The sequence below is a fragment of the Haematobia irritans genome, chromosome 2, assembly GCF_050003625.1.
Source record: "Haematobia irritans isolate KBUSLIRL chromosome 2, ASM5000362v1, whole genome shotgun sequence".
NCBI lineage: Eukaryota > Metazoa > Arthropoda > Insecta > Diptera > Muscidae > Haematobia > Haematobia irritans.
This window is the reverse complement of record NC_134398.1, coordinates 228,192,006-228,212,695: the sequence shown is the minus strand read 5'-3', so window position 1 is coordinate 228,212,695 and position 20,690 is coordinate 228,192,006. Positions and strand designations below refer to the sequence as shown.

Sequence of the window (20,690 nt, the reverse complement as noted above, 5' to 3'; positions counted from 1 at the left end):
GAAATGAGCCTCATCGCTGAACAAAATTTGTCGATAAAAAAGCGGATTTTCTGCCAACTTTTCTAGGGCCCATTCACTGAAAATTCGACGTTGTGGCAGATCGTTCGGCTATTCATGATGAAATGTCAAAGCATACTGAGCATCTTTCTCTTTGACACCATGTCTGAAATCCCACGTGATCTGTCAAATACTAATGCATGAAAATCCTAACCTCAAAAGAATCACCCTTTACTACCACCACGTACCAAATTTCAACCGGATCGGATGAATTTTGCTTCTCCAAAAGGCACTGGAGGTCAAATCTGGGGATCGGTTTATATGGGCGTTATATACAATTATGGACGGCTATGAACCAATTCCTGAATGGTTGTTGGATACCATATACTAACATAACGTACCAAATTTCAACCGAATCTGATGAATTTTGCTCTTCCAAGGGGCTCCGGAGGTCACATCTGGGGATCGGTTTATATGGGGGTTATATATAACTATGGACCGATGTGGACCACATAAAGAATATATATTCTGGGTCGTGGTGAAATTCTGAGGCGTTCGTCCGTCCGTCTGTTGAAATCACGCTAACTTCCGAACGAAACAAGCTATCGACTTTAAACTTGGCACAAGTAGTTGTTATTGATGTAGGTCGGATAGTACTGCAAATGGGCCATATCGGTTCACTTTTACGTATAGCCCCCATATAAATGGACCTTCACATTTGGCTAGCGGAGCCTCTAAGAGAAACAAATTTCATCCAATCCGGCTGAAATTTGGTTCATGGTGTTAGAATATGGTCTCTAACAACCAAGCAAAAATTGGTCCACATCGATCCATAATTATATATAGCCCCCATATAAACCGATCCCCAGATTTGGCTTGGGGATACTCTAAGAGAAACAAAATGCATCCGAAAGGGCTGAAATTTGGAGCATGGTGTTAGTATATGGTATCTAAGAACCATGCAAAAATTGGTCCACATTGGTCAATAATAATATAGCCCCCATAAAAACCGATCCCCAGATTGGCTTGCGGAGCCTCTAAAAGAAGGAAATTTCATCCTATCCGGCTGAATTGTGGTTCATGGTATTAGAATATGGTCTCTAACAACCATGCAAAAATTGGTCCATATCGGTCCATAATTAGATATAGTCCCCATATAAACCGATCTCCAGATTTGACCTCCTGAGCCTCTTGTAGTTGTAAATTTCATCCGATTCGGTTGAAATTTGGTACGTGGTCTAAGTATTTAGTCTTTACAAACGATGCAAAAATTCGTCCATATCGGTCCAATTATATATAGCCCCCATATAAACAGATCCCCAGATTTGACTTCCGGAGCCTTTTGGAGGAGCAAAATTCATCCGATCGGTTGAAATTTTTACATTGTGGGAGTATGTGGCCGCTAACAACCATGCCAAAATTGGTCCATATCGGTCGATAGTTATTTATAGCCCCCAGATAAACGTATCCCCAATCACACAAAAATTGGTCCATATCGGTTCGTAATTGTATATATACCCCTTATAAAGCGACCCCCATATTTCAATTCGGCTCTCTGCGAGTAATTACCGCTCAAAACTTCATATCCGTTGGTAATTATTTATACACTTCCCTGTATACCATATACCGGGTCAAGAACTGAATTATATACGTATTTAATCTGTTTGTTTTATTTTGGCTAATATATACCACGTAGTGACTAACTTACAATTTAGATGACGATGTTAAGAAGGTTTAAGATGGCAAGGTCATCGGCAAGTATTGCCACAACCCAAGTAATTCGATTGTGGATGACAGTCTTTAGTAGAAGTTTCTAAGCAATCCATAGTGGAGGGTACATAAGATTCGGCCTGGCCGAACTTACGGCCATATTTACTTGTTTTAATTAAATTAAAACTTTAATTTGTAAAATTTTTTTGAAATTTTTATCTGTGTAAGATTATAATTCATGTTTTTTGTGCACTAAAAACTTTTTTAAATTATATTCTCTTTATATCTGTATTTACAATACTGCCATAACATTCTCTTGCTTTTCAGTCCTATAGTCTTCTCAAGAAATTCTTTAGTTTTTCTAACAAAAATGTTTGAATTTCTTCTCGTATCTAAGCATTTGCTTAAGATAACAATGGTATTTATATGGAAAGGTCCTTCCATTTAGTCTTAATGGCATTTCATCTGTTTGAAGTCTATACTGGATATTGGTCAGTCTGAGTATTGGTAAAAATGATTGAAGACAAAAACCAAACATATTCACAAAAACTTAAACTTAAACCAAGAAGGGAAACCCCCAAAATCCTCAAACGATTGTATATCAATAAAGAGAAGTTTTACTTATTCACAGGAATGAATTGTTTTAGTTCAACTTTTTCCCAAAGTGAAGATTAAATGAAACTTCTTCGAATTCCTTTTAACTGGATGAATGAAAAAAGCAAAACAGAATAAAAAATATTCCTGGTTGTTTTGTTTTTTCCACTTGAAAAACCTTAACTTCTTCATTTTCAGCCGTTATCAACGAAACTACAAAACAAAAACCTCAAGAATTCACACATTTGTAAATAAAAAAAAAATGCTGTTGGGAAACATATCCATGTGGCAATGAACAGAAACTATAAATATATGGACAAGTTTTACGAGCTACAAGAGACAACAGCCACCAAAAAAGCAAAAAAAAAAATGAAATTTGTGACACCACTAACATTAGAGTGGTGCTGGGATGGGAGAGAAAGAACCACAAGAAGTGGCAAAGTTTTATAGTTGCCGCAACAGTGGAAACTAAGAAAACTTCAAAGTTAAAGTTAACTGTTACAATTGCAGCATCCAGATTTCATAGCTAAAGATTGAGAAGACGATGGCAATCCCACAATGAAGAAGTGAGGAAAAGTGGTAATACAGTTAACTTGGGGCTTAAGATATCTCACCCAATATCATAGGATACGCTTGGTTGAAACATTCAAAACAATGGAGTTTGGATAGCCATTGGATGAACACTATAACAATTTGATAAGAGTAGTGTTTCGTTTTCTTAACCCTTTCACTACCGAAATAAACCTAATGTTAAAAACTTCTTTTTTATACCCACCACCATAGAATGGTGACGGGGGTATAATAAGTTTGTCATTCCGTTTGTATCACATCGAAATATCGATTTCCGACTATATAATAAAGTATATATATTCTTGATCGGGGAGAAATTCTAAGACGATATAACGATGTCCGTCTGTGCGTCTGTCTGTCTGTCTGTTGTAATCACGCTACAGTCTTCAATAATGAAGCACAAACTCGTCTTTTGTCTGCAGGCAGGTCAAGTTCGAAGATGGGCTATATCGGTCCAGGTTTTGATATAGTTCCCATATAAACCGACCTCCTGATTTGGGGTCTTGGGCTTATAGAAATCGCAGTTTTTATCCAATTTGCCTGAAATTTGAAATCTAGAGGTATTTTATGACCATAAAGAGGTGTGTCAAAAATGGTGAGTATCGGTCCATGTTTTGGTATAGCCCCCATATAGACCGATCTCCCGATTTTACTTCTTGGGCTTATAGAAACCGCAGTTTTTATTCAATTTACCTGAAATTGGAAATCTAGAGGTATTGTACGACCACAATTACGTGTGTCAAAAATTGTGAGTATCTGTCCATATTTTGGTATAGCCCCCATATAGACCGATCTCCCGATTTTACTTCTTGGGCTAATAGAAAACGCAGTTTTTATTCAATTTACCTGAAATTGGAAATCTAGAGGTATTGTAGAACCACAAATACGTGTGCCAAAAATTGTGAGTATCGTTCCATGTTTTGGTATGGTCCCTATATAAGACCGTAGTTTTTATCCAATTTGTCTGAAATTGGAAACCTAGAGGTATTTTAGGACCATAAAGAGGTGTGCCGAAAATGGTGTGTATCGGTCCATATTTTGGTATAGCCCCCATATAGACCGATTTCCCGATTTTACTTCTTGGGCTTCTAGAATCCGAAGTTTTTATCCTATTTGCCTGAAATTGGAAATCTAGAGGTATTTTCGGGTCATAAAGAGGTGTGCCGAAAACGGTGAGTATCGGTCCATATTTTAGTATAGCCCCCATAAGAACGATCTCCCGATTTAACTCCTTGGGTTTCTAGAAACCGTAGTTTTTATCTGATTTGCCTGAAATTGTAAATATTCTGGTATTTTAGGCTCACAAAAACGTGTATCGGATTAAGTTTTTATCGGTCCATTTGGTAATGCCTCCAGATAGACCGACTCCACTTCTTGAGGGTGTAGAAGGCGCACTGATCATGAAAATTGCTTGAAACTCAATGTAAAATTTCCAGATTTTACTTCTACAGATTTAAGATTTCAAATCAAGACGTTATTTTATAATTTTCTTGCACACTTACAAGAGATGTTAATGATTCCTCTAAAACTCAAACAAAAATGGTTCTTATAAATCCAGAGTCTGATATAGTCCTCATAGGTGAAATCTTTAAATTTATCTTCGGGAAGTGTCCTCAAGTCCTCAATCCCTCCTGAAATTTCAAAGGAAACCCTAATATTTGGTTCATGGTGGTTGGTATTTAAGATTCGGCCCGGCCGAACTTAGTTCTGTATATACTTGTTTCTTCTGTTTTTACTTGTACTAACAGCATGTAGAACTAACATTGTCATTTTGAAAACCCATCTCAATTACTTCAAGAGCTATGTGAACTTGTTCTGAAAACTTGATTCTTGAATTGTGACCAAAAGGCCTTTGGGGAAAACAAGAGCTATTTGGCCTATAATATCTTTCAAAGTGTAAAAAAAAAATACAAAAAAGTTAATGCTGTTTAACCCTCTAATGCCCAATCCCGCCTTTAGGCGGTCTTCATTAATTAATGAAGCTTTTAGTAAAACACACCTTAAGAGGCTTTGCAGCAAATACTGAATTTTACCGTATAAATTTGTCTTGTTTAGTTTTCTTAATATTGTGTCGTTAACATTAAATATTTAATTAGCTGGCCAAAAAATTGGGCATTAAAGGGTTAAAGCGCAAGTTGAAGAGTTTCTGTGCCATTTATGAAACATGGATTCACTTGTTGACACCGGAAAATAAGCGGTGTTTTGAACCTCGAACATGATCAGAAGAAGGCGGAGGTTTTCTCTTGGACCGGAAAGGCAACGACTACAGTGTAATGGGATAGATCGAGTAGCTGGACAGAATCATTCCAAAGTAAACCTGTGTAGGTAGTTGAGGTGGGAAACTCTCTTGGCATTTGTGCAATATCCCCAGTAATCAAAGAAGGCGACGATTGTCGGAAAGACAGCGACAACTTTATACTGGGGTTTACGAAATGTGAGTCGTTGGGAAGAATCAAACGGCGAAAGTAATCAGAATTACCATTTTATAGTAATTTGTTAATAGTTTGAAGTAATCTCTAAAATTATTTTGTAATGCGAGAGTTTCCTGAGTTTGGCCATTTCGATGTTGAATTGGAGAAAAAACACAATTTCTCTGGATGACGAAAAAGCCATTCTTCGGTCTCGCCACGGTCAAATTTGGATTCATTGGATCATTACTCCCTTTCCAGCTGGCCTTGAGAAATCGTATTTTTTAGACGAATTAAAAATATGACATTTTACAGGGCCAATTGTACCAAGCTAACAGGCGACCATTTTGAAAAACTGTTACTTCTGTGCTTTTTATGTTGGTTACATACATATCCCATCGGAGACGATTCTGGCTGGTATACTAAAACAACTGCTGACGCTTTTGTTGCTGTACCACACAATAGTTCCACTATTGCCATACATTTTCTTCTTGAGCTTTGAACAAAAATTGCATTCAAAAATTAAATGAAAAACTTTTTGCATAATCGTTTTTGGTGAAATACAACAATAACAACGGCATTCAACTCAATAGCCCAGCGTATCTAACTCCAACTTCTCAGCCTTCTCAGCTTTGGTTTTAACTTCTGCAATAGCTATGATAATAAGAACATTGACAACGAACCTCACTATCACCATGGTGGCACAAATCGCACCACAACTTCTCTATCGCAAAATGCCACAAATGAAAAATTATCCCCTCTCTCTTTCTACACAAAAAAAAAAAAAAAAAATAAAAATAATTGTTCACGAAATTAATTGATCCAATTAATTTTTTATTTGAAATGACACGAAAATGATAGTATCAATCACAGTTTTTATTTGAATAAAAATTAATTAATTGATTTGATTTTAAAATTTAAATTAATTTGTTAATTGATTCAAATAAAAATTTAATTAATGTCGATTGGAAAACTCAATCAAAATATATATATATATATATATATATATATATATATATATATATATATATATATATATATATATATATATATATATATATATATATATATATATATATATATATATATATATATATATATATATATATATATATATATATATATATATATATATATATATATATACGCAACCCAAGTAATTCGAAACTTCTTCAGTAGAGGTTTCTACGCAATCCATGGTGGAGGGTACATAAGCTTCGGCCTGGCCGAACTTACGGCCGTATATACTTGTTTCAGGTTGGATTTAGCAGTTTTTTCGACAAAATTTAAATAATTTGTACGATTTTATGATTTCTTAACCAATTTGAAACAAAAAAAAGAAAGCTAAAATTACCCATTAAAAATATGAAAAATACATTATATAAGAAATTGTATGAAAATAACTTCCTGTGTAGTTGAAATAAAGAACATCATTTGGAGTACACATTCTGGAAGTGCTTTTAAAGTTGTGCCTTTGGAAGAACTTCAAAATTTTTTTGCTGGAATATTAATTGTATCAGTTTCAAAATTCAATTAAGTGTAAGTGGAAAAAAATTCCACGATAATTTTTTGTGTGTAGCAAGATTTACAAACAAAGAAGAATTAAGGAGACATTTCACACAGAACAAGAATAACAAAAAACGAAACGCTGGATGCCCAAAACTTTAAGTGATATTATTTGGAACATAAAAGTTGGTAATTTTTCGCTGGGCGAAAACCACAGAAAAATACTAAGTCACATTTAGGGGCTAGCAATGGCTAAATACTTTCTACACAATTAGACAAGGCGCGTAGTCAGAACGTAAGGTTCATCTACTTACAGTTAGTGGGAGCAAAGAGCAACTATTAAAAGACGAAGAAACATGTGTGTGTGTTATCCCATTCTGTTGAACTTTATTTCGCTTAAATTTACATTTTTTTGCCGGATATGAAAATAAAATAGAATTTCAGCAGCCATATAAGTTTTTCCATTTGTTTCGTTTGATATGTCTATTGCGATAGTGAATTAGTTTACCAAGGTTACAAGAAGAAGGGACAAACACAATAAGAAAAAAAAAAACAACTCGAAATCCTAAAGTCCGATATAATTTACCTAAACAACCATGGCTTTTAAGCAGTTGCGAAAAACTGTGTTCCATTGTCTGGTTATAATGTTTGTTTAAAATTTTGTTTTAGCTTTTAAAGTATAATAAGTGATTGTATAGATTATGATTTTTACTAAAAACAAACGAGCTGTTTTCTATCTATAAATCGTGCGAACAATCATTGGCAATCAAGTGATACCAAATGACACCATTCACACCGAACAAATATTTCGGTAATGACAAAGATTTCACGGCCATGAAATAAGAATGCCCATTTGCGTATAAATAACACATTTCTGTTATGCAAAGATTCTTTAATTGACCAAAAGTAGATAAACTTTTCATTTAAGGCGTTTTCTACTTGAAGTAAGGCGATTCGATTTGAGCTAAACATAGAAGCGGATCCAACGATGTTGACATTCCGCTAAAGATTTTGGTATTGATTCCAAACAAAAGATCCCAAGATTCGTTAAAAAAATACATTTTTAGCAACCTATCTGGCTTTAAGTCTAGGCTAAATAAAATTAAAATTGGGATCCAAATCTCATTTACCAAAGTTTCATTATCTTTTAGCGGTATATTAATAAAGCTATTCACGTACAAATAAATGTCAATTTAAAACTCCAAGTTATAACGGCTATTTCAAAGTAGAAAAAAATATTTTTTTAATTTAAAAAAAAAAAAAACATTAAGCCAAAGATGCAAATCTTCAAAATAAGTGTTGGTCTATATTCATGTTCCAAATTTAAAGAAAACAATTTTTAATGCAAATATTAAGAACTTTCTTTTAATTAAGTTTTGTTTTTATACCCTCCACCATAGGATGGGGGTATATTAACTATGTCATTGCGTTTGTAACACATCGAAATATTGCTCTAAGACCCCATAAAGTATATATATTCTGGGTCGTGGTGAAATTCTGAGTCGATCTGAGAATGTCCGTCCGTCCGTCCGTCTGTTGAAATCACGCTAACTTCCGAACGAAACAAGCTATCCACTTGAAACTTGGCACAAATAGTTGCTATTGATGTAGGTCGGATGGTATTGCAAACGGGCCATATCGGTCCACTTTCGGCCCCCATATAAACGGATCCCCAAATTTGGTTTGCAGACCCTCTAAGAGAAGCAACTTTCATCCGATCCGGCTGAAATTTGGTACATGGTGTTAGTAAAGGGTGATTTGTTAAGAGCTTGATAACTTTTTTTTTTAAAAAAACGCATAAAATTTGCAAAATCTCATCGGTTCTTTATTTGAAACGTTAGATTGGTCCATGACATTTACTTTTTGAAGATAATTTCATTTAAATGTTGACCGCGGCTGCGTCTTAGGTGGTCCATTCGGAAAGTCCAATTTTGGGCAACTTTTTCGAGCATTTCGGCCGGAATAGCCCGAATTTCTTCGGAAATGTTGTCTTCCAAAGCTGGAATAGTTGCTGGCTTATTTCTGTAGACTTTAGACTTGACGTAGCCCCACAAAAAATAGTCTAAAGGCGTCAAATCGCATGATCTTGGTGGCCAACTTACCGGTCCATTTCTTGAGATGAATTGTTCTCCGAAGTTTTCCCTCAAAATGGCCATAGAATCGCGATCTGTGTGGCATGTAGCGCCATCTTGTTGAAACCACATGTCAACCAAGTTCAGTTCTTCCATTTTTGGCAACAAAAAGTTTGTTAGCATCGAACGATAGCGATCGCCATTCACCGTAACGTTGCGTCCAACAGCATCTTTGAAAAAATACGGTCCAATGATTCCACCAGCGTACAAACCACACCAAACAGTGCATTTTTCGGGATGCATGGGCAGTTCTTGAACGGCTTCTGGTTGCTCTTCACTCCAAATGCGGCAATTTTGCTTATTTACGTAGCCATTCAACCAGAAATGAGCCTCATCGCTGAACAAAATTTGTCGATAAAAAAGCGGATTTTCTGCCAACTTTTCTAGGGCCCATTCACTGAAAATTCGACGTTGTGGCTCGTTAGTAAGTCTATTCATGATGAAATGTCAAAGCATACTGAGCATCTTTCTCTTTGACACCATGTCTGAAATCCCACGTGATCTGTCAAATACTAATGCATGAAAATCCTAACCTCAAAAGAATCACCCTTTATATGGTTTGTAACAACTATGTAAAAATTGGTCCACATCGGTCCATAATTATATGTAGCCCCCATATAAACCGATCCCCAGATTTGGCTTGCGGAGCCTCTAAGAGAAGAAAGTTTCGTCCGATCCGGCTGAAATTTGGTACGTGGTGTTTGTATATGGTCTCTCACAACTATTCAAAAATTGGTCCACATCGGTCAATAATTATATATAGCCCCCATATAAACCGATCCCCTGATTTGGTTTGCGGAGCCTCTAAGAGAAGCAAATTTCATCCGATCCGGCTGAAATTTGGTACATGGTGTAAGTATACGGTCTCTAATGGCCATGCAAAAATTGGTCGAAATCGGTCCATAATTATATATAGCCCCCATAATTATATATTAATATTGGTCGAAATCGGTCCACAATAATATACATCGGTCCATAATTATATACAGCCCCCATATAAACCGATCCCCTGATTTGGCTTTCGGAGCCTCTAAGAGAAGCAAATTTCAATCGATACGGCTGAAGTTTGGTACATGGTGTTAGTATATGGTCTCTAACAACTATGTAAAAATTGGTCTACATCGGTCCATAATTATGTATAGCCCCCATATAAACCGATCCCCAGATTTTACCTCCGGTGCTTTTTGGAGAAGCAAAATTCATCCGATCTGGTTGAAATTTGTACGTGGTTGTAGTATATGATATTTAACCACCATGCCAAAAGTGTTCCATATCAGTCCATAATCATATATAGCCCCCATATAAACCGATCCCGAGATTTGGTTTTGGAGCCTCTTGGAGGAGCAAATTTCATCCGAGTCAGTTGAAATTTGGTTCATTGTGCTAGTATATGACCGTTAACAACCATGCCTAACTAGGTCCATATCGGTCTATAGTTGTATAATATATACCACTAATATATACCACTTATGGACTAACTCACAATTTAGAAAACGATTTAAGATACCACAACCCAAGTAATTCGATTGTGGATGACAGTCTTTCGTAGAAGTTTCTACGCAATCCATGGTGGAGGGTACATAGGATTCGGCCTGGCCGAACTTACGGCCGTTTATACTTGTTTTATTTTAAGAAATTTTCTCCTTAAACTTGCATGGTTGTTAGAGACCACATACTAACACCATGTACCAAATTTCAACCGGATCGCATGAAATTTGCTTCTCGTAGAGGCCCCGCTGCCAAATCGGGCGATCGGTTTATATGGGGGCTGTGTATAATTATGGACCGATGTATATTATTGTGGACCGATTTCGACCAATATTAATATATAATTATGGGAGCTATGTATAATTATGGACCGATTTCGACCAATTTTTGCATGGCCATTAGAGACCGTATACTTACACCATGTACCAACTTTCAACCGGATCGGATGAAATTTGCTTCTCTTAGAGGCTCCGCAAGCCAAATCGGGGAATCGGGTATATGGGATCTATATATAATTATGGACGGATGTGGACCAATTTTGGCGTTGTTGTTAGAGACCATATACTAACACCACGTACCAAATTTCAGCCAAATCGGATGAAGTTTGCTCCTCATAGAGGATCTGCAAGCCATATTTGATGGTCCGTTTATATGGGGGCTATACGTAAAAGTGGACCGATATGGCCCATTTGCAATATCATCCGACCTACATCAATAACAACTACTTGTGCCAAGTTTCAAGTCGATAGCTTGTTTCGTTCGGAAGTTAGCGTGATTTAAACAGACGGACGGACGGACGGACATGCTCAGATCGACGCAGAATTTCACCACAACCCAGAATATATATACTTTATGGGGTCTTACAGCAATATTTCGATGTGTTACAAACGGAATGACAAAGTTAATATACCCCCATCCTATGGTGGAGGATATAAAAATATTTTCTTAATTTTGAAAAAACTTTAAGCCTAAGATGCAAATCTTCAAAATAAGTGTTGGTCTATGTTCATGTTACAAATTCAAAGAAAACAATTTTTAAAGCAAATATTATGAACTTTCTTTTCATTAATTTTTTTATTTTAAGAAAATTTCTCCTTAAAATTGTGTAAATTGCCTGTCCTAAATTTTAAAGGTTATATATTATTTTCTCGCATCTTTGGCTCGAAATCAATAAAAAAAAATTTCGAAATACTGAGTACATTGTTTTTCTCAGTGCAGATTATCCATATTGTTTATCAGCCACTAGAATTTCGAACGTACAAGCAACTCAAGTGCTTTGATGGTCTATTTAATTTGTTCATTCGTCAGGTAAACGCCAACTAAATTGATTTGCCAAAAATGAAATCGCACTTTAAAATTGCAAAATATTTAATATTGGTTATATTCATAGTTAATGGTCTAGCTGCTCCTCTTGATAGTTGGAATGAACAGGAGGAAGATCATGAACTAATTGGTGGATTCTTTCAAGGAGATATGGAAGTAGAGTTTACTCGTAATGGAGAAATTGCCGAATCCAAGCGTTGGCCTAATGGCAAAGTTCATTTTAAAATAGATGAGGTTTTTGGTAAGCAGAAATTTAGAACTCACTGAGAAATGTAAAAAGAAATATATATAATTATTTTTAACTTCGCAATTTTAATTAGACGCTGAACATGTCAATCATATTTTACATGGTCTTCGACTCATTGAGGAAGTTTCCTGCATTCGTTTCATTCCCGCTCCAGCAGATATGACCGCTTATCTTCATTTCATTGGTGAACCCTCAGGTTGTCATACAAAAGTTGGCTATCGCGGTCAATTGCAGACATTGAATTTACAAGTTGATCCCTTGGATACGGGATGCTTCAAACTGGGAACTATTGTACATGAAGTCCTGCATAGCTTGGGTTTTCATCATCAACAATGTGCCTCTAATCGTGATGATTTTGTTAAGATTGTCGAAGAGAATATTAAAGAAGGTAAAGAGGGCAACTTCAAGAAATACGATGCTGACACCGTCTCCGACTTTGGCATTGAATATGACTATGGTAGTGTGCTTCACTACAGTTCTACGGCATTTTCGAAGAATGGCCAGAAAACTATTATACCTTTGAAGGATGAGGATATTGAGATTGGTCAACGCCGCGGTATGAGCTCTGGTGATATTGCCAAATTGAATTTGATGTATAAATGTCCGGTATTAGTTTAAAAGCTTACAATAATCGATATATTGATCGAAATAAGAGAAAATATGATTTAAAGAAAATAATCTTTGTTTACAGTAAAGCAGTGAATAACTAATCTCGGGGTTAGTTTTTTTTTTTCGTTATTTCAATATTTTATTAGATTTTCTTTTATATCGCAATTACGTGAATTGCATCTTCATTGAAATCTTCAAAATAAGTAAATATAAAAAACATGTAAATATCACAGCATTGTTTTTAATTTAAATACAATTATTTCTTATTTATATAACGATCAGTTACATACAAAAATGAGAATCAAAAATTCGATTTTTATTGCCTTTAACCAAGAGGCTTAGAAACAAAGGGAAATTCCGTTTCTCAAAACTTTCCTTGGGGAGAAACGTGTTTATTCTTTGGTGGTATTCATTCTAAAATAGTTGACTGGTGGTCCAAGTTTATGGTATAGACCTTATGAGATACTAAGTACTTAAGGTTAAGCATAACCTTAGTCAAAACAAGTATATACGGCCGTAAGTTCGGCCAGGCCGAAGCTTTGTACCCTCCACCATAGATTGCGTAGAAACTTCTACTGAAGACTGTCATCCACAATCGAATTACTTTCGTTGCGGTAACACTTGCCGATGGCAAGGTATCTTAAAGTTTCCTAACACCATCTTCTAAATCGCAAGGTCCATACGTGGTATACATTAAACTAAAAAAAGCCGATTAAATACGTATATATGTTAATTAAGTTTGACAAAATATTCTATAGAAAAAAAATTTGACAAAAGTTTCTAAAGAAATAAAATTTGACAACATATTCTATAGAAGTAAAGTTTGGGCAACATTTTCTATAGAAATAAAATTTTGACAAAATTTTCTATAGAAATAAAATTTTGACAAAATTTTCTATAGAAATAAAATTTTGACAAAATTTTCTATAGAAATAAAATGTTGACAAAATTTTATATAGAAATAAAATTTTGACAAAATTCTCCACAGAATTAAAATTTTGACAACATTTTCTATAGAAATAAAATTTTGGTAGATTATTTTTGGGTAGAGTGGCAACCATGATTATGAACCGATATGGACCAATTTTTGTGTGATTGTGGATCGGCTATATATAACTATAGATCGATATGGACCAATTTTGGAATGGTTATTAGCGCCCATATACTAACACCACGTTCCAAATTTCAACCGGATCAGATGAATTTTGCTCCTCCAAGAGGCTGCGGAGATCAAATCTGAAGGGTTTATATGGGGGCTATATATAATTATGGACTAATATGGACCAATTTTTGCATGCTTGTTAGAGACTATATACTAACACCATGCACCAAATTTCAACCTAATCGGATGAATTTTGCTCCTCCAAGAGGTTCCGGAGTTCAAATCTGGGGATCGATTTATATGGGGGCCATATATAATTATGGACCGATATGGACAAATTTTTGCATGGTTGTTAGAGACTATATACTTACACAAAGTACCAAATTTCAACCGGATCCGATGAATTTTGCTCCTCCAAGAGGTTCCGGAGGTCAAATCTGGGGATCGATTTATATGGGGGCTATATATAATTATGGACCAATATGGACAAATTTTTGCATGGTTGTTAGAGACCATATACACAAAGTACCAAATTTCAACCGGATCCGATGAATTTTGCTCCTCCAAGAGGTTTCGGAGGTCAAATCTGGGGATCGATTTATATGGGGGCTATATATAATTATGGACTGATATGGACCAATTCTTGCATGGTTGTTAGATACCATATACTTAAACAAAGTACCAAATTTCAACCGGATCCGAAGAAGTTTGCTCCTGCAAGAGACTCCGTAGGTCAAATCTGGGGATCGGTTTATATGGGGGCTATATATAATTATGGACCGATATGGACCAATTTTTGCATGGTTGCTAGAGACCATAAACTTACACCATGTACCAAATTTCTGCCGGATCGGATGAAATAGGCTACTCTTATAGGCTCCTCAAGCCAAATCTGATCGTCGTGGGGGCTATACGAAGAAGTGGTATGGCCCATTTGCAATACCATCTGACTTACATCAATAACAACTACTTGTGTCAAGTTTCACGTCGCTAGCTTGTTTCGTTCGGAAGTTAGCGTGATTTTAACAAACGGACGGACGGACATGCTTAGATCGACTCAGAATTTCACCACGACCCATTGCTCGATAATGGAAAACTTAACAGCTATTGGGCTAGAATACAAAGATAAGGGAGCTTTGGATCCAGGTCGATTGGTTTACAAGACTGAAAACTGAATATTCTTTGGTATGACCCAAACCAGAACAGCACTGGGCAACGATTGAAACAGACCTGGACGACAATCAGGACGATCAGAATTGAGGGCACATCTGTAAGGAACAGAAAACTTGGAAAATGATACAACTGATCACTTTCGTGTAAGCTTAGTAACTCCCGGGCTCTTCCCACACTGAAAAAAATATTGTTGTGAGGTCAAAGATTTCATGCCTTTAAAATACGAATGCAAATTTTGCTTAGCATAGAAGACGCATTACTCTAATACAAAGTTTTTTTTCCTTGTCCAAAAGTCGATAAACTTTTCAATGAAGTCGTATTGTCCTTATAATTAGGTGCTTTGACTTAAAAATTGGTATCATAACATGAAAGAAGAAATGTTTGGGCTAAGGTCAACTTGACTTGAATAATTCTGAAATTTATTGAATTTTTCTTTTAATGAATTTGTCTTTAAATTGGTTGTCTGTTTGCATTTTGACTAGCAATGTTTTTTATTAGTTATTGTAACTCATTATATAACATGTCACTCCTTTATAAATTTAGATTAAATTTCAAGTTGATTCGAATACTAAGGTCCACGCAATAAAAATTTCTCTAAAAATTCCACCATTGTTATTTCTCATGTTCATCGCATCCATTCACCACCACGTCTCCATAGCAAGGTGGAGGTGTTTCGGGACGTGGAGCAGAAGGTAAACATTCCTGAGGTTCAGGACTAGAAGTCTCATTGGAATTCTGTCGATCGGCAAAATGTTGACTCAAACGATTATTAAATAAATTACTACGGCTAAGTCTTCTAATTAGGGTGGCCGTATTTTGATTTATGGTACGATAATATTGACTTCTGGCTGGTCGTCCAAATAATCGTGATAGGAAATTTTCACCTACTGGACCTTCGTAGCGTACCATGGCAGTTCGATTTGGAGGATGTGGGGCACGTCTTCTAACTGGCCTTCTACTTTGTGGGGGTAAATTTTGGCGGGCCAATGGTTGAGTTCCTATGCCCTCCTCGTGCTGTTCTTCGATTTCGGGAAAGCGATCTAATGAAAAATAAAGCAAAGTTATTTTTTTACAATTCTCCAAAGATGTTTTTTTTTCTGAAAGAAAATTGTAAACAAATGAAATTCTATTTTCTTTATTTTAAAAGAGAATTTCGTTTGTTTAAAATTTCCTTTTTTATATCAAATTTAGCCGATTTACTAGCTAGAGCTGCCGCGATTGTCTCTAATGTGGTTTATTTCCTTTAAAAAAAATAATTTGCATAAAAATAAAGTTATTTCTTATAAGAAGAGATCTTGTACTTTTCAAGATAGTCTTATTGACTTATTTTTTGAAAATGAGTCAAATCGGCTAATCCACTTCTGGTGTTGGCCCAATTCGACCAATCAACTTTTATCGACAAAATCAACTGTGATTTTAATGATCTCATACGAAGAAGAAAATGATCTGATAAAAATGAAAACATACTCAACAAATTGTAATGTGATATTCGAAATCGCAAAATTTCCGTTTGGCGATACGTCCTAAACCCTAAAACAAAACAATTTTAAATTTTGGCAAAATAGTTCTGCTTGGTAAGAAGTTCAAATACAAATTTACTTTTAGTCCGACAGGGTCTCCATTTATTTCTTTATAAGAAAACTAAGTTCTAGCGATTTGCCATTTTGAATGTCGGAAAATAGGGAAGTGCTTTTTTTCTCAATGTCGTTTTGAAAATAAAAATTTTGAAAAAATGAAGAATATAGCTTTTCGGAATTTTTAAAAAAGTTACAAAGTTTTAAACTTAACAAACGTCGATTTTCACAGAAAATATATTTTTTTTTGTTCATGTAAAGCACGATTCTGAAATACAACAAACTATGGAATTTTTCCTACATATTTTTCCCATTTTAGAAAATATTTCGTTTAAAAAATTTTGTTAGAAAGTCTTCACTATATCACCATCATAATTACCTCTCTTTTTGGATGCGCAGCAATTTTTCAAACACAAAGCACAGGTTAGTATACAAATAACCAGGGTTATTCCGCAAGCAGCTCCCAGGAAGAAAGAGAATTTAGCTTCACTTGAAGTGAAGGTATCCAAAGCTCGTTTCTCATGCCAGGCTGTATTAAGATTTCCCAGACATTTTCTATAGCTCTGGCAAAGTTTAAATTTCTGGCTATCACAGAGAACAGCATCAGGGGCAAAACGTAGCCATTCACTGCTGGCCAAAAACGAATCTGTGATCTCCGATGAGTCTTCCTGCTCATCCAAATCTTCTTCACTATCTAATGTAAGATGCCATTGTTTAAGGAAATCCGGCTGTGGCTCTTCAACTTCTTCCAGTAGAGTCATCTTCTGAAATTTTTCATTATTTCTGAATGACTCAATGGGAGCTATGATTTCTGCTGAATCCTCTTGACATTGATCAATTACAACATTTAAGCCTTGACCTCTAAGTAATTGAACGTTTTCCTTTATGGGTGGGGTACATTTAAAGGAGTTCCCCGATAAGTTTAAAGTTTTCAAATTTTGTAAACCCAAAAAATCATTTACTCCAAATGTATTCAATAGATTTTGTGATAAGTCCAGATCATTGAGGTTAGGCAATGAGGAAAATAATGACTCGTGAACGAAAATCAATTGCGAATTCCTTAGATTTAAGGTGGTCAATGAAATACTTCGGAGGAATGGTTTCGTTTCCAATGTCATAAATTTATTACCCTCTAGGTTGATATTTATTAGACGGCGATTTCTTTCGAATATACGCTCATCCATATATTCGAGTCGATTGTATGATAAATCGATCTCCAAAATGCGTTTCAGCTGGGAAAAACTATCCAAATCCAAAGTTTGTATTGCATTGTGGGAGAGATTGAGATATTTCACATGGTAATATTTCTGAAAAACAAAAGAAATAGAAATTAGATAGAATAAATGATTTATGGTTGGCGAATTCCCTACATCTGTTCCATTTTCCATCTTCGCTTATGGTTGCCCTAAGTGACGAAATAGTTGCATTTGATTCAGTGTTTTTGTCTGTTTTTATCACTGCTTATTATCATCGTTTCGAATTTATCCGTATTTATGCGGAAGCCTTTGGTGTTCATTTCGCTTGATAAAAGGTTAGCGGCCACTGCTAACCTCTATCACTTACTGAATAAGAACTTTATTAGTAAGCGAGAAGTATCAATAGAGACGAAAGTAGAAGACTATAATTCGACACATACTCCCACTTTTACTTATGGAAGCGAATCGTGGGCCCACACAACGAAAAGCAAAAGCAGAATCCAAGCTACGGAAAGGAAGTGCCTACGACAAGCTGTCGGAAAAACAAGATGATCTAGAATAAGAAACGATGATCTACTTTATCCTTAGAACCCCTAAACGACAGTATAGGTAGGAATAAATTAAGATGTTTGGACATGTTGTAAGAATGACAGATGTACGATCGCCGAAACGAATTTTCAAAGCCAGGCCAACAGGTAGGATATACCGAGGTAGAAAGAGAACAACATACGCGGTTCCAAAGATTTTGTCTTTACTTTAAAATTTTTCATATAGATTCCGAGCCAAAAATGCGGAGAATACAAGCTAGGATAATTTTAAGACACAATTCTCGTTTAAATTTGGGTTTTGTGTACTTGACTCTAGGAAGCAAATTTAAATTGTTCGCTTTTTCAGCTTTGTTTCACCATATGCTATCAAAGTCCTTTAAAAGCGAGTTAACGGCAACTTTATTTTTCAAATTAAGACTCGACTTCCAGTAGAAATTATGCTATGTTTCAAGTAAAAACCGTCTTTAAAATAAAGTGTTGGAAAACATGTCCTATATTTGAACGATTTTTTGCTTTGTAGTCAAGATGCAAAAAGAAAACAAATTTAAAGACAATTTCGTTAAATTTAAAGAATTTTTCTGAATTATTAAAGTCAAGTTTACCTTAGTCCAAACGTTGGGAGCCACCGTGGTGCAATGGTTAGCATGCCCGCCTTGCATACACAAGGCCGTGGGTTCGATTCCTGCTTCGACCGAACACCAAAAAGTTTTTCAGCGGTAGATTATCCCACCTCAGTAATGCTGGTGACATTTCTGAGGGTTTTAAAGCTTCTCTGAGTGGTTTCACTGCAATGTGGAACGCCGTTCGGGCTCGGCTATAAAAAGGAGGTCCCTTGTCATTGAGCTTAACATGGAATCGGGCAGCACTCAGTGATAAGAGAGAAGTTCACCAATGTGGTATCACAATGGACTGAATAGTCTAAGTGAGCCTGATACATCGGGCTGCCACCTAACCTAACCTAAACTAGTCCAAACGTTTTTTCTTTCATATTATGATACCCATTCTTAAGTGAAAGCACTTAATTATAAGGACAATACGACTTCATCGAAAAGTTTATCGGCTTTTGGACAAGGAAAAAAACTTTATATTAGAGAAATGCGTCTTCTATGCTAAGCAAAATTTGCATTCGTATTTTAAAGACATAACATCTTAGACCTCACGACAATATTTTTTCAGTGTAGGTCCCCACATCTATTGTTTGCTATTAAAAGTTAAATTGTACATGCCTTATTATAAATGTTTAACCATTTCAAATTTGAATCGTGAATAGTAGTTATTTTTTTGATAATGCTTGGTGCCATTTTATCATTATTAGAATGACACCGTCTGTTCTCCGTTTGGCACCAAGAGCGTGTTGATTCACTTTCATGAACCGACTATTGTGAAACGCCATTATTATGAAATTCCATTTAAAATTATTTTTGTGCGTATACGTACCTGAAATGATGTGCTCTCTATACTGGCAATTTCATTGTAGCTCAAATCCAAGATCTGTACAATTTTAGGGGCTTCAATCTCCGCACTTATAAGATTTTTCGAACTAAAAAAAGTTTTTGTTTACAATATTTGTTTAGTTTCTTATATTAAGCATTCCTTGAAATCTCACCTACATTGGGCCCTATTGAGATTTTGATATAAATCACATTTACAAAATCTGGGGCACACCTTTATCTCTCCTCTGGCCAGTACAGCAAGAACCATAAAAATGGCAAAATTTATTGTTATGTGAGCCATTTTGGAGTTCTCTCAAATTGCATGGTTTAGTAGAAATTTTCGGCTAGTATTTAAAAAAAAAACAAATATTTTGTTTTAGCTTCCGTAAGTATCTTCTATTTTATTGACGTTATATTTTTATTTCGATAGAGCGCACTCATGTTATCTTATGTAGACGTAAAAAATGACTAAATGTCTTAACGCTATTAGGCTTACCCAGTGAGTAATCGTTATCTATATATCTGACGAAAAGTGGTGAAAGAACCCTAGAGGAATAAACCGACTAAATTAATGCTATACAAAATCGCAGTGCAAATTATCATCTCCCAGTATGAGTATAACGTGGCTCCAGAAATTAATACGAACAAAAAATAAGAACAAGATTGGAATCGTTTAAAATATATATAAATTACTGATTTTCATTTTTTTCGGGTTTTTGGTGACCATCTTCCTTCAATGGTGATTTTAGATTATCTTTTTGAATTCACGACTATTTTTTTGCAGTAGTCACACCTAATACAACTTCTCAGTGTGTCCCGAGCACCTTTAACTGCTTTCTGACCTCGATGAAAAACTGATGTCTAAAATATTGATTTTTCGCTTCTGTTTATTCAATTCCGGCACCTTAGTAAGGAGGAGCATTTAAATTATCCACAAAAAATTAAAATAAAACAGTTTTTTAGAGAAGAAAAAAAAACTGTTGTATTTAAACTCTCCTTATATGTTAACTTCATGTATTAAATGAGTATTACTATACCATTCACTGTAGCTCGCATATTAGTTGATAAGATAACATTATG

General features: G+C 35.4%; 2 protein-coding genes across 2 annotated transcripts; one reads left to right on the top strand and one right to left on the bottom strand.

Annotated features, from left to right (window-relative positions):
- The first annotated feature begins 11,717 nt into the window (after positions 1-11,717).
- LOC142227256 (seminal metalloprotease 1-like) lies at positions 11,718-12,814 on the top strand. The gene is made up of 2 exons (XM_075297696.1): positions 11,718-11,969; positions 12,049-12,814. The coding sequence occupies exons 1-2, from the start codon at positions 11,744-11,746 to the stop codon at positions 12,591-12,593; spliced, it is 771 nt and encodes a 256-aa protein (XP_075153811.1). The 5' UTR covers positions 11,718-11,743; the 3' UTR covers positions 12,594-12,814.
- A 2,500-nt stretch (positions 12,815-15,314) lies between these two features.
- On the bottom strand, positions 15,315-20,071 carry LOC142227255 (uncharacterized). Its single transcript, XM_075297695.1, has 4 exons — positions 19,784-20,071; positions 19,615-19,717; positions 16,813-17,740; positions 15,315-15,899 (listed from the first exon to the last, which is right to left on the bottom strand). Exons 1-4 carry the CDS (start codon positions 19,909-19,911, stop codon positions 15,472-15,474), a joined length of 1,587 nt encoding a protein of 528 aa, XP_075153810.1. The 5' UTR covers positions 19,912-20,071; the 3' UTR covers positions 15,315-15,471.
- Positions 20,072-20,690: the final 619 nt, after the last annotated feature.

What these genes read in the sequence shown, in the direction of transcription:
- LOC142227256 (XM_075297696.1), top strand. Translation starts at nt 11,744, where the DNA reads ATGAAATCGCACTTTAAAATTGCAAAATATTTAATATTGGTTATATTC. An exon ending in TAAAATAGATGAGGTTTTTG is followed by an intron (nt 11,970 to 12,048) that starts GTAAGCAGAAAT and finishes AATTTTAATTAG; the next exon opens with ACGCTGAACATGTCAATCAT.
- LOC142227255 (XM_075297695.1), bottom strand. Translation starts at nt 19,911, where the DNA reads ATGGCTCACATAACAATAAATTTTGCCATTTTTATGGTTCTTGCTGTA. An exon ending in CTCAATAGGGCCCAATGTAG is followed by an intron (nt 19,718 to 19,783) that starts GTGAGATTTCAA and finishes AACTTTTTTTAG; the next exon opens with TTCGAAAAATCTTATAAGTG. An exon ending in TAGAGAGCACATCATTTCAG is followed by an intron (nt 17,741 to 19,614) that starts GTACGTATACGC and finishes TTTGTTTTTCAG; the next exon opens with AAATATTACCATGTGAAATA.